The 14,357-nt window shown below is 33.7% G+C and overlaps 2 protein-coding genes across 2 annotated transcripts; one reads left to right on the forward strand and one right to left on the reverse strand.

The window, feature by feature from the left end:
* The first annotated feature begins 569 nt into the window (after positions 1 to 569).
* LOC112509949 lies at positions 570 to 1,946 on the forward strand. The gene is made up of 4 exons (XM_025115175.1): positions 570 to 890; positions 996 to 1,054; positions 1,516 to 1,633; positions 1,712 to 1,946. Exons 1-4 carry the CDS (start codon positions 655 to 657, stop codon positions 1,788 to 1,790), a joined length of 492 nt encoding a protein of 163 aa, XP_024970943.1. The 5' UTR covers positions 570 to 654; the 3' UTR covers positions 1,791 to 1,946.
* Positions 1,947 to 2,143: 197 nt separating this feature from the next.
* On the reverse strand, positions 2,144 to 7,127 carry LOC112510112 (carbonyl reductase [NADPH] 1-like). The gene is made up of 4 exons (XM_025115413.1): positions 7,018 to 7,127; positions 5,536 to 5,794; positions 4,729 to 4,923; positions 2,144 to 2,766 (listed from the first exon to the last, which is right to left on the reverse strand). Exons 1-4 carry the CDS (start codon positions 7,125 to 7,127, stop codon positions 2,371 to 2,373), a joined length of 960 nt encoding a protein of 319 aa, XP_024971181.1. The 3' UTR covers positions 2,144 to 2,370.
* Between the last annotated feature and the right edge of the window lie 7,230 nt (positions 7,128 to 14,357).

Here is a 14,357-nt window from a genome sequence, read left to right on the forward strand (position 1 = left end):
ATGATCCATACTTTTACAAATCCCACCAAGTTTCTAAACTATTTTAAGAAGGTTTCTAACATTCAAAATCACGTTCAAATCATCTCAAAACATATAATTTCTAAGTGAAACCTCTTCATAAAATTCGTAGAGATTTTGAGGCGCTACCCTAAACCCCGTGAGGGCGGCCCCCCTCACCCTGCCCACTAGACCATCGCCAAGGGGGCGTGCCCCCTTTGATCCCCCATCTTATGGCGATCTAAGGTGATACAATATTAGTGATTGTACACTTTTCACCTCCTAACTCACATTTTGTTAGCCTTGTTACCTTAATTGATATCAACTAAATCACAATTACACTCAAAAAAATTTGATTCGACTAAAATCACCGGCATCAACGAGCTAAACTCTGGCCTTTCAAGCAGACTCAAAGCCCAGGCTCGATGAAGACACCCAAATTGGCCATGAGCCCCATCTTTTTCCTCAAAAAGAGATTCAAGAAATCTTTAGAAAATAAAGAAAAATCCAAAAGCAAAAAGCTTGGTTTGCGTTCATTTGTGTGGGGAGTATGGCATCCACGCTTCCCCCTACCAAACGTCTATACAACCAATACCAAGATTACATGCATCTATCTCTTCAGTTATCTTCTTCCATCCATCCAACCAACCAGAAACCATGGCTCTCCAGGCACCACTCACCCTACCCACCACCAAATCTACTTCTCTGTCTCCGGCAGGTGGCACTAATGTCGGCCTCCGCCGGCCGGCCAACCTCTTAGCTCTCAAATCATCATTCTATCTCTCACCCTCCCTTCAATTATTGCTTCCACGTTATCAGCCATCCTCCAATGTTGCTCCCAAGTTCGCTATGCGAACTGCCTCTAAGCAGGCTTATATTTGTCGTGACTGCGGGTAATTTTGTGGATTGTTGTATAATCTGTATTCTGTGATCATAATTTCTAGTGAATTTTATGTGTGTGTGTGTGTGTGACTGTTTCTGTTTGGATGAGGGTGCAGGTACATCTACAGTGATAAAACCCCATTTGAGAAGCTACCTGATAAGTACTTCTGTCCAGGTATGAATCTCTAATTCTTTTTTGTCTTTTTTCGACTGATGATATTGCAAGAATTGCATTCTGGTTATATACCCATTTGACCATTTGGATTGATTCTGCATATCAAAGCATATAAATCTATGGTTAGTCAAGACTAATGTGACATTGCTAACAAAGAACTATTATGGTCGTAAAAAAACCCCATATGTGATTGAAAAAACCACAGGGAAATTGTGAACTACCGCTAATCCAGATACCACTGGGACAATGACCCTTTGGTACAAATGGGTAGTTTGGATGACATCTAGTTTGCACATATGGTGTTGCATGATTTCATCAAAAGTAGCTTATCATATGAAAGCAAGCCATTCAAATGACCATAAAATGTTTACCTTGCACGATGTCGTATAGACCATGGGTTCAAATTCCATTTTTCCCCTTCTTTTTGTGTATAAGGAATGGAAAAGTTTGAATCTTTGCAGTTTGTGGTGCCCCGAAGAGAAGGTTCAGGGAATACACACCTCCTGTGACCAAAAATGCTAACTCAACAGATGTTAGAAAGGCCAGGAAAGCTGAACTCCAGAGAGATGAAGCCGTTGGGTAAATCCCACACATAAGCACACACATAGAGTTAATTAAAGAACAGACACTTAACAACGGTTTTTGACCCTTTTTCAGGAAAGCATTACCTATTGCAGTTGCGGTTGGAGTTGTTGCACTCGTTGCCTTGTACTTCTACCTCAACAACACCTTCTAGTAGTTTCGCCTGAAACAGGTGCGTCGCCGGAGAAATTGTTGTAATCTGATTACAGTTTTGTAGATTCTGATTGCCTCCAAGAACTGCTATTGATCTCATTTGATTTTGTACAATCCGGTTATTATCCCAGAAATATATGATTAAGTTTTTACCCAATCTAAGGGAGTTTAGAGTAATATAAAGAGGGCACCAGATAAAATCAAGATGCGATCTCAGCATATCCCACTGTGAGGTGGGGTGTAGACCGTAAGTTGTACGCATATCAGACCTCTACCCAAATATATCTCTAGAGACCCGTGTTTCCAGAAAATGTAATCATATCAAAATCAGATACAAACCAATATCTAGTTTATAACAAAAAATGAGATTGTTCTATGTGTTACAATGATTTTTACACCAGAATCAAAGAACTTGTCAATGCTCAACAAGTTTCTTCTTTTTGAATGAGGGAATTATCTTCGTCTAAAAATTTAGCAGATCACAGAAGTAGGATCACCGAATCCAAATTTGTTCTTCCATTATGATCTCTTTGAGTCAAGGAAGATGAAAATGGTATATATATACTTCCAGGAGACTGCTATCAGAAATGTATTTCACGCCTTTCAGCAAAGAATTTGCCAGAAACACGCATATCTGGAAGCAAGGATAGCCACACTGCTGTATCGGCTCCTTCTTCGGGTGTAACCTGGCCTGCCCATCCAGTCATGGCGGTCTTCACCCAACCAGGGCAGTAGCAGTTGATGTAAATCTTTTCACCTTCAGGTCGGTCTGCGAGGTCCCTGGCTACCAGCCTTGTATATGCATTGACTGCCAGTTTTGATAGGGAATAGTCTGTATTGTTTTGAGGCCACCCTCCAGAGGTCCAAGTCCCATCTTTCACTTGTTCCAAAAACTTATTCACTGTTGCATCAATTAGCTCCTCCGATAGTGAGTCCACATCTTCCAGTTGATGTCTCACTTCGTCATCAGAAATCCTCTAATATCAAATTTTATCAATTATAAATGAAATGCAAATGCAATGAGTTGTTAAGAAAAGCAATTTCAAGATTAAATAAGCCAGAATAGCAAGTAAGAGCTGCTTCCAGGGAGGGGGTTTATCACATGACTTGCACATCCTGGTCAAGATTTAGGGTACCATCTGAGTGACAATTATCCATCATATATGCATATGCATGTGAGCAGACTATATTGACAGAAAATTTACCCTACACCAAATCTGGAGTGGTTATCTGAACTTACAAATGCTAGTGCATGAGATTAATAATTATGTCTTTTACCTTTTAAGGCATGTTTCTTGGTGGAGAGAGGGAAGAGATCACCGGTGCGTGCGTCCAACACGAACTAGGTCATGTTTTTTCTTTGGGTAATATTGGGTTTCCGGGCCAACTTATGTGCACCGACTAATCCCCTGGCACCCACGAATGGCCTGGAGTCATTGTAGGTGAACTTCCGTGGCCACAAGGGCCCTGGATTCAAACCCAGGGAAGATGTGATTGCCACTACATCCCCCTGAGCCTTAACCAGTACACCACAATCCAAGTGGTCTGAACTAGGTCATGTTAGAGATCTGGGGTTGTGGTTACTATCACTCGGATAAAATCCTGGATCATGTATCAAGAGCACTTTCCAAATACAATATGTCGACCTTTATAGCCTTAGGTTGCACGAAATCTGTATTGGGATAATCCAAGATCTAACTCTCGTTTTTAAGGCAGAAAACTCGAGTATTCAACGTGAAATTGTTATATGTTAAGTTTGCATATATATCGAGCTAGAGATTACCTTTTATAGATAGTTATATGAGCGGCTACAGGTAGTTATAAAAACGGTTAAAAATGTCGATATCATCAGCAGCAGATAGTAATCAGTGGATGCTGCATGCTCAGCAGATGAAGCAGCCACTGATGCCCATCAGGTGATACTGCCACTGATGCAGATTTGTGAAAGACTTAGAGACAGTAATTCATCTATCTCGAGTCAATCTCGATTAGACTAAATTGCTTGATGACACTAAAATCACCAACGGGTGATCATATGGAGTTCCGATTGCAGGGTTGGTTTAGGAAGGACCTAGTTTGAAGACAAACCATTGCCATCCTAGAAGGACTAGCTTGATGGCAAGCTATTGCCGTTTCTAGAGTGAGACATTGCCTGTGTGGCACTTGGGGTCATCCATAAAGTCTGGTTAGGAAGCATATGGTCTCAAATGGTCATGGAGGTAACTTAGTTACTTGCTAATTGTGTCATCCAGGAAAAAACCTATTAATGGAAGAGGGAGGGTGAAACCTAAAACTAATCACTTGGAGGGAGGTTGATTGTGGAGGTGGTGGCAGCTCCTGAGAGTGCAGAGAATGTCAAATTTGAATTTTCACATGTAAGCTAAGACTAGGATGACCATGATCAATTTCATGCCAATTCTTGCACCAACTATATGCCAACCATCAAGATGTTCAATCAGAACTACAAATCCTTAGGCTTCAGTGGTTACCAATAAGATGTGCATCCGAGCACTAGGACCAGAAAATCTCCAACATTCATACCATGAGTTCAGTTTCACTTCATTAGGGGTTCATGTGTGTGCTTGCACAGGCAGATAAGCCCTAGGAATTTGTCCTCCATCACCACATTTTTTCCTGAAGGGTCAATATCTAAAATGGCTGCCTGCAGTTGCATAATTACAAGGTGTGAGGTCATCCATAAGTTTGAATGTAGCCCTATGAGATTGTTGAGTGTAAAAACAAAGATCTCATGGAAACCAAGATTTCTCTTGGCATGCCTAAACAAAGTACTTATTCTATTGCCTGTTTGACACTTGAAAAACTCATTCCAAGATAATAATCACACATCTTAATCAGTTTGAAGCAAAAAGAGAAAATAGAATTATTGATGATAAAGGTAAATAAGCCCCGAGTTGAGAAAGACCAAAGATCATACATACATTTTTCCTGCCATTAAGTCTTCCCAGTCGTGAGCTCACTGTAACAATGCGAGCACCTGCAGCGTTAGGTCTCATCAATGGTATTGTGGCTTTGATCATATTTTTGGTACCAACATAGTTGGTAGAGATGACTTTTTCAGCAAATTCAACAGAATTCTCTGACCCAATATTATGATTGAATCCTGCATTGTTTATCTGCACAAGTTTGCATTGATAAGTACATGTCATGTAGAGCCCCCTGCCCATAATAGAATTTAAAGGCACCCAATAAGCAGATAAAGGCATGTAGCACTTTTTCTTTTATCAAGCAATACTACTTGATAGATAATCTGTTTTGGCCCGAAATGATACACATACTTCCATTTATGCTTCTATCAGGAGGGACTACTTTTAGAGAAGTCTAGTAACAATGTGCAAGAGCAAACAATCTTTATAGGAAACACCCATCACATCCCCTTCATCACAAAATAGTGTGCCCTTGTTCTAATTGCCATGTCATAAGATAAGGGTCTTTTCAAAATCACTGTATATGTACCTTTATTTTTGCAAGTATGTGGTTGGTTTGAATCAAATGCACTAGCACGATTCAAAGGAGCTTATGTGCAGTGGCAAAGACTTCTATGGTAACTCTATGTTGACTGAACTAGCTCCTCTTAATATGATAAGGAGCTCAAAGAGGAATCTTTTGAAGATAAATTAAGTTGCACTACAAGAAATGCAAGAAGAATTTGAACTCATTTTTGTAAGCTTAAGAATTTCCAGTCTAGCAAACAAAAGAGTTGTGGACAGTGCTGCTATATATATTACCAGAATATCTATACCACCATAGTTTTCTTTTATCCAGGCACAAAATGAATCGATAGATTCTTGATCTAAAACATCGAGTTGATGGAAGACCACATTCAAGCCTCCTTCTTGTAGGACTTTTGCTGCTTCTTCGCCCACAGCAGTCTCTCTTGAAGTAAGAACAACTGTCAACCCATGTAATCCAAGCTGGTGTGCAATCTCAAACCCAATTCCTCTATTTGCACCAGTCACCACAGCTATAGTTTCCGCAGACCACCATCTAAAGGTTTACACAGTAAAAGAAGAAACATTACACTCCAGACTAAGTAGAGAAATTTATGACACAACTGAATGGGCAAGTTTCGTTTACCGCCTTTCCTACCTTTATTCATTTTAACGCATGAATTCATCATGTAAAGAGAGAATCAAGAATTCAAATTATATGGAAATGCCTTAAAAATGAAAGAAAAGAAACAAAAGATTAATATTCCAAGTTATTAATTTTTGATGGAATATCCCAAATGAGTTGGAAAGATGATATTCACTTCCCATGGTCATATATAGGAGAGTCACCTCTTAGTAATTCCTACAGGATTCTATTTTGAGTTTACCGTAATTAGTTTGGAATAAATTGCTTTTTGATGTTCATGTTGACATTGGAGAGAAACAAACTTTTTTCTGGCACATCCTTGATGTCTCAGCAGCTCTCCAGACAGGATGCGACCGCACAGGACATCAAAACCCAGAAGACATCAAGCTTTCATCTATTACTAGTTTTGGGTTTAATAATTGGACAAAACGGCTTTAACTATGTCCCCATCCCCCTTTTATATTTTTTTTATTGTAATTAATAAAAATTGACATGGGGATGAGTCGCCTATCTTGACTAGGTTCCAAACTCGTTAAAAAATAGTACTTTTCGTTGTTTCAATGGCTTAGAAAGATAGGCATATGAGTACTTTTTTTAGCATTTTCGTACAGGGGATTTAAAACCTTATGACCGTCCACCCCAGGCTTGAAAAGGGGAAGCTCGCAGCTTTGCTCGGCAGAAGAGCTTGACTTTCTACGATGTGTTATGTATCCTTGAAGCTGTTGCAAACTCCAAGGCCTGTTTTTTCGTGCGCATTGGTTTGATTCTAGAAAAATTCTAGTTCTATGCCAAGCTATTGCAAATTCAAGCCAAGGATTCAGTTCCTATGTCCTTAATTGCATTTTCCTACACATTCCAACAAAATTTGAATTGCAATTTAATCTGTTCCTACAAGAATGTACATTGGTCAATACAAACCTATTAATTTCAAAATGGTTACAAATACAACCAATATATTTCGATTATCAGATATATCGTTAAAAATTCTGAAGGATTCATTCTCAATCTCGAATTCAAACATTAATCCTCTTCATGATCATCGTTATTATACCATTTCTTACAATTACAGTACCCGTTGGAAAAATTAACACATAGTAACAACTAACGAGTATCAAGAATTAAGACATGCATACCTCTGATGATCTGAGTATGGAATCGAACGGATGAGAGAGATCTCTTGACGACGTTTCTCTCTACGCTCCTTGGCCCTCTCCCTTCTATCCTGCTTCTCTGTACTATCCATTGCATCGATCAGATCAAATGAAATCAAATTTCGATTACGAATTTGCCTTTAATCCCCAATTGTTGAGAGAGAGAGAGGGAATGGGGATAATTTGAGGAGGAGAGAGAGGCAAGGTATCCATGCAACCACCAACTTCCTCGGGTGATTATGGTCGTTGATCTCTTACTCTCTACATGTTTACATTTAGCCCCCTAACTATATGTAATGTTATCTTTTAACCCTTGTACTTTACTTCACTCAAAATATTACCAACTTTCATTTACATTTTAATTTGGTCACCAAATTCTAGTTTTCCCATTTTTGGTAAACTAGGGGTTTCCAGGCCAGCTTGAGCTCACAGACTAATTTCCGAGCAATCACGAATGACTTGGAGTCAGTACAGGTGAACCTTCATGACCGTAAGAATTTTGACAATGTTTGGGTTCAAATCCGAGACAGATGGGATTTTCCGCTACATCCCCTGAGGTTTAACCAGTTCGTTAAATTTTAGTTTGGTTGTTATTCTTTGTAATTAACATTAAATAAAACGTATATCAGTTTTTCAACTTTTTTGAAATTACCCGGTATATTACCAAACTGAACAAAGTTCGATTTCAGGTTATTCAGTTTTTGTGTTATTATATTCAGTAATTGAATTAACTGAGTAAGAGTTTATATTTTTTAGGACATTTGCCTACCACAATTTTTCCAAATGCTAGGCCCGTTACTTCAAATTAGTGATGCCCAAACCGGCTTGGCCCGGCCCAAGACCGCCGGAGGACCGCGAGCGGAATCGGCCAAGGACCGGTCGGCCGGGACCGGTTATAGGACCGAAATCTGGGACCGGTTATGGATTTGAGGAATTTCACGGGACGGGGACCAGTTATGGCCCGGCCCCGCCCGATTTTTCAAAAATGTAGCTGTTTTTTTTCCTTCAAAAAACGAGCCTTTTATCACTGTCTTTTGGCCCTTTTTTCGTATTTTTTGCCTTCTAAAAACTATATATAAGTGTCTTAGTTGAGGGATTTACATACCAAGTTCTTGATTCGCAAAAAAACGTTCACAATTCTCGGTTTCTCGCTATATTTTGTAAGACAATGTAATTTTAATTATAATAAAACGCATTTTTAAAGTGTATTTGAGTGACCCAATTAAGAGTACAATGTTATAATAGAAATTGGTGATGTTATAATAAAATAATTTTGAAAATACAATGTTATAATAAGAATGTCATGCCAACACTATCGTATATGTGGACATCTAACGTGGACGATGAGGTGGCAAAGAAACATGGTATAATGGGTAAATTTAATTTAAAAGGTTACCCTATTTTATAACGAGTAAATTTTTGAAAGTACGATGCCCTAATAAAAAATATTTTGAAAGTACATTGTTATAATAAGAAAAATTGAAAGTAAAATGCTATAATAAGTTTATAAAAGTAGGTTGTTATTTCGCCATTTTTCCCAAATAAATATTAATTAAACTAAAATAAAATAAAGTAAAAATTAATTATAGTTACTAAATACTATACAAAACACTAAGAAATCAACACAATTTCAACGATTTGTAGTTAAGTTTTAATATTACACCATATTAACCATTAAAACTCAAATGTAAGCTTCGATATTCTACTATAGCTTCTCAGTTTCCAATGACGACAAATAAATACTGATAGTAGATACGTTCATCGATGTATAATACCACTAGGGATGTAAACGAACCGAACATTCAGCAAATCGTTCGTGAACCGTTCGGCGGAAAGTTCGTTTATTTAATAAATGAACGGACATGAACAATTTTTTTTGTTCGTTTAGTTAAACGATCGAACATAAACAAGAGTCCTGATCATTCATTTATGTCCGTGAACGTTCGTTCATTTATCGTTCATTTATATATTCGTACGTTTATATATTAAATTTAATATACAATCTTTTGTTTATTTACTTTGAATTCAAATGATATTTATTTATATTCGTTTATGTTCATTTATGTTCGTTTAGCATTTTAACGAACGAACATAAACGAACAGGAACACACATGATTTATAAACGAACGAACATGAACACAAAGATTTTCGTTTCGTTTACTGTTCGTGTTCGTTCATTTGTTCGGTTAAGTTAAACGAACGAACATGAACAAGCATTCGTTCGGATCGTTTACAGCCCTAAATACCACACGGAATCATCGTCATTGTTTTTGTCGTGTTTATCTCAACGATCGAAATAAAAATTGTGCGGTTCAAAAGGTTTCATAAAGAAAAAGAATAAACGGTAACGCATGTTTATATCGATATAAAACCATCTTATTTATACTGTCTTAAAAAATATCTCAAGAAAAGTCCAAATATGGGGTGGTTGAAAACAAGTATAATGAAATTTGCTATAAGAAAAATACTTAGACCACTCCTAATTGATACTTAATTTTTTTTTAAATCTAAATTGTGATTAGGCATGGGAATGGAGCAGGGACCTCAATCTCCGTCTCCATGTCCCTGTTTCCGCAGGGGAATATAATCACATCCCCATCTCCATCCCCAACGGGGAAACGAGGTTTTTTTTTCCCGTTTATGTAACATATTTTAAATTAAATATGTGAGAGACCATACATATTTAAATCTCAAAACATTTTCAATAAACCTAAAACCAAAATGAATTTAATTTAATACAAAAAAACCACAACATCATATAAGAATTAATAACCTAAAACCAAAAAAAAATATAATTTAATCCAAAAAAACTTAATGTCACATGTACCAAAAGATATTGAGTAATATAAAACCATATCGAGTAATTGTATTTTGACTTACATCCAAAATATTACATATTTTCATCCAAATAATAACAATTTTAGATTATAAACCTAGTTAGAAAATAAGAAATTATGAATTACCGTTTTAGTTGAAATAAATAATATATGTATATATATATATATAATTTATTAATTAATATACATAACGATACGGGGCGGGGAGTACTATACCGTCCCCATCCCCGATTTAGCGAGGAATCCCCGTCCCCAACCAAGGCGGGTGGACAGGGTTCCTCGACGGGTCGGGAGGCCATTCTCATGCCTAAGTGTGATCATGATAAGTGAACTTTGATTGTCTACCATAAATATCTCGATTATAATAAATGAACCATCATCATTTTCATAAATATCTTAATTATTTGTCTAAGATGGTTTGTATGAATTGAGAGATCTGCAAATAATTGAGACTCTATAATATACTCACACACACAATGAAAACGCAATTAAAAATATGATTACAAATTCCCTTTGACGAAACAAAAAAAATCCCCCTGGGTTATTAGGTTATGTTTGGCAACTTAGTGGGATGACTGATAAATTAGTTGTTAGTTTTATAAGTTAGCTGATAATTGATAAGTTAACTAATTAAGTAATCATGTTTAGCTAAAATTAGTTGATAAGTTAGTTCAAAAATATAAAATTATCAAAAAAAGATATGTTAAAAATTTAATCAATTTCATTACCTCATAATATATTTAAATAATAATTAATAATATATTTTATTAAGTTAATATAAGTTAGATAATAAATGAATTAAATAATATAATACTAGAAGAGTATTCGTGCAATGCATCGAGATACATTTTGATTTTAGTGTTTCGTTTTATTCCTTTTTTATGTCAATATAATGTAGTTTTATTTTGTTTTGAGAAAACGATAATGTTTTTATTTTTAAATAAAAAAGTTCTTGTGTTTTGATGTAATTTCTTTGATTCAATTTTTTTAATTATAATTTAATTTAGGTTTACTAATATAATTTTTTATAAAGGTAATAACTAAGTATTCTGTTAAAACTCAATGATTATCTTAATTATATTTTAAATTTTATATATTTAAAATGAGATGTTTATCCAATATTTGATTATGTTTATCTACAGTTAGTTACACAAATTCAAATATGGAGCTTTAATAAGTTGTACACATGCACAACTTACTTGTAATCTTAAATTTTTTTAAGTAATATGCATCAATAAATAGTACTTCGTGCATAAAAATGGTTTTTAAGAGTTTTTATCAAATGTTTTATAATATTAGAAGGATACTCGCGCAATGCAGCGAAATACATCTTCATTTAGTTTCATTTTATTTTTTGTCTCTCTTGATATAATACGGTTTATGTGGTTTTGAGAAAGATAATATTTTTATCTTTAAATAAAAATAAATATAAAGACATCATAAAATTTTGAAAAAAAATATATCAATATATATATATATATATATCAAATTAACTATTTAAAAATTCTCGTTTTTATATACAATCTCATTAATTCAATTTTTTATTATAGTTTAATTAAGGTCAAATAGTGAAGTAATTTATTTTTGGTTAAACAATAATTTTTTTTATCAAGATAATGATTATCATAATTATATTTTAGATTTTTTATTTAATATGAGATATTTATCTTATATTTAATCGGTTTATATGCAGTTAGTTATACGAATTAAAAAATGAAGCAATAAGTTGTACTTACGCACAATTTACTTGTAATCTTAATTTTTTAAGTAATATGCATTAATACATAGTGCTTCATGCATAAAAATGGTTTTTAAGAATTTTTGTCAAATGCTTTATAATTAGAATAATACTCGCACAATGCTGCGAGATACATCTTGATTTTAGTGTTCGTTTTTCTTGTCTGAATTGATTTTATAATACGATTTTATGTTGTTTTGAGAAAGTAATAATGTTTTTATGTTTGAATGAAATATAAATATGAAGATATCATCAAAATATTGAAAAAAAATATTAACATTAGTATGAAATTAACTATTTAATTTTTTTTGTGTATTTCTTTAATTCATTTTTTTTGGTTATATAGTATTATTTTATCATAAAGATAATAATCAAGTATTTTGTTAAAACTCAATGATAATTATAATTATATTTTAAATATTTTATATTTAAAAGATGTTTATTACATATTTGATTATGTTTATCTACAGTTAGCTACACGAATTCAAACATGAAATTATAATAAGTTGTACTTACGCACAATGTACTTGTAATCTTGAATTTTAAGTAATATAAATCAATAAACAGTATTTCATTCATAAAAAAATGGTTTGTAAAAGTTTTTGTTAAATGATTTATAATATAGTATATATATTAACTAATATTTTAATTCAAATATTATTATAAATTTTGGATTCGTATAACAAAATACATATTTTAGAAAAAATCTAAATTAAATGTAAGATTTTAAATAAAAATTACATACAACATGAATAAAGATAAAGTTATGGGATGTTTACCTAAATGTTTACCTGGTAAGTGCTTACCATTAAGAGTCAACACTATAATTTATTTTACTGGGTAAGGTTGTAGTACATCAAAACGTATTCCATGCAACAATTTTCCTGGTAAGTGCTTACCTGGGAAGAGTCGTCACCCTCACCTACCGGGTAAAACTCTCTATCCTTATCCTGGTTCTTACCGGATAAGATTCTTGGTTCTTGCCATGTTCATCTAGCGAGGAAAATTACCCGGTAAGTACTTACTACCGGGTAAGCGTTTAGTAAACGACCCCTTAATCAATCTTACAAAATTTAACGAGTTAATATTTAAAAAAAATAATTAAATAAAAATAAATTATCAAAGTTTTATTATTTGTGAAATAAAAAGACACTTTTAAAATTATTATATTTGCTTTTTGACGATTAAATATATTAAATAATAATAATAATATAAAAATAATCCTCCCATAATAAAATATTACCGACTAATCTAGAACACGATAATTCGGCTAATAATAGTCAACGTTTCCCATTCGACCTTTCTTCTAGATTCTTTTTAGCCACGTGTAGGATTGCTTTATTGGTCGACACAGATATCAATGACCCATGCCAATATGTCCATTTTAAACCATGAAATATAATTTGGGTTTGAAAACAAAAATATACAGTGGATTGGTTTAAGTTTAAACTTTAAAGATTAAAAAATATCTGAAGACTAATAAGAAATAAAAAATCTCTTTGTAGTCACGAAAATTTAAATACAGTGACTCCAGACTACCCACAAAACGGATAGTCGTTCTGGAATTAGTCGGTTCACATAGCAAACATTTAAGTTAGTAACACACGTGGATTCAAAAGAGAACACTTTTATCATATGTGATAATACACGTAAAAGCATCTGACGTTGTGTCGACAGCTTGACCCACGACCACGACCCATGCCACGTCAAAGGATAAATATAATTAATATAACAAAAGAATGCTATAATGTTTTCCTAAAATAACTGCAAAAATAGATTATATTTTTCGACAAAATTCAAAAATAGAATTTAAAAATTTTATTATATAAGAAACTATATTAAGAGAGTCGTTGACTCAAACTCTCACCAAATAAGCATTTACCGCACTTAACTTATCTGGTAAGATTTTACTTAATCAAAATAGTATAATATACAACAATTTATCTGATAAATACTAATCAGGGCCGTCCCTGGGGGAGGGCGACACGGGCGTACGCCCAGGGCCCAAAAATATCAGGGGCCCAAATTTCTCCTTAAAATATATAGTAGTCTAAAAGAATTTAATAAATTAACGAAACCAAAAAATTGTAGCATATAATAAGAGAGAAAATTAATTTAATAGATAATAAGGGCCCAAAAATATATCAACTAATTACATTGGAGAAGAAAATAAAAAAAATTAATTGGTCATTCATTGTATGTTATTGTTTATTGCCCCTCTAATTTTTTTTATCTCCACCAAGGTCCAATGATATTGGCTATTGCTATCTCTATATGTTTCACTATTTTCGTGCTTCAACAATTCAACGTTAGATAGTTTTATCAATTTCTATTTTTATTGACTATTGCTATTTGGTTATGTTGTTCTAATTGTTTTTGTTGACTATTGTTATCTATTTTTGCTTCTACATAAAATATTTTACTTTTTTTAGACAATTAATCTATTGTTCTTATGATTTATGACGTGTTTCATGGTTTTGTGATTAATCAATAAATTTTTTCTACTAGATGTATTTAGTAATGTCCCTTATATATGTCATGTTCCATAAACTTTTAATATTAAGATCTTATTTTAGTTGAGCAAAAAAAGAAGGAAATAGAATTTAAATATTTTCATCAATTGTTTGACTTATGTATCTTTCATTGGGATTCCACTACACCACAAGATTCTATTTAAGTGTTCAAACAATCATTTGTTGAGCTTGCATATTATATGTTTAATTCATTATTTATTTTTACTAGATTTT

The sequence above is a fragment of the Cynara cardunculus genome (assembly GCF_001531365.2).
Source record: "Cynara cardunculus var. scolymus isolate 2C chromosome LG 3, CcrdV1, whole genome shotgun sequence".
In the NCBI taxonomy this organism is placed as follows: domain Eukaryota; kingdom Viridiplantae; phylum Streptophyta; class Magnoliopsida; order Asterales; family Asteraceae; genus Cynara; species Cynara cardunculus.

What these genes read in the sequence shown, in the direction of transcription:
- LOC112509949 (XM_025115175.1), top strand. Translation starts at nt 655, where the DNA reads ATGGCTCTCCAGGCACCACTCACCCTACCCACCACCAAATCTACTTCT. An exon ending in TATATTTGTCGTGACTGCGG is followed by an intron (nt 891 to 995) that starts GTAATTTTGTGG and finishes ATGAGGGTGCAG; the next exon opens with GTACATCTACAGTGATAAAA. An exon ending in TGATAAGTACTTCTGTCCAG is followed by an intron (nt 1,055 to 1,515) that starts GTATGAATCTCT and finishes GAATCTTTGCAG; the next exon opens with TTTGTGGTGCCCCGAAGAGA.
- LOC112510112 (XM_025115413.1), bottom strand. Translation starts at nt 7,127, where the DNA reads ATGGATAGTACAGAGAAGCAGGATAGAAGGGAGAGGGCCAAGGAGCGT. An exon ending in CCATACTCAGATCATCAGAG is followed by an intron (nt 5,795 to 7,017) that starts GTATGCATGTCT and finishes GTAAACCTTTAG; the next exon opens with ATGGTGGTCTGCGGAAACTA. An exon ending in GACTTAATGGCAGGAAAAAT is followed by an intron (nt 2,767 to 4,728) that starts GTATGTATGATC and finishes ATTTGATATTAG; the next exon opens with AGGATTTCTGATGACGAAGT.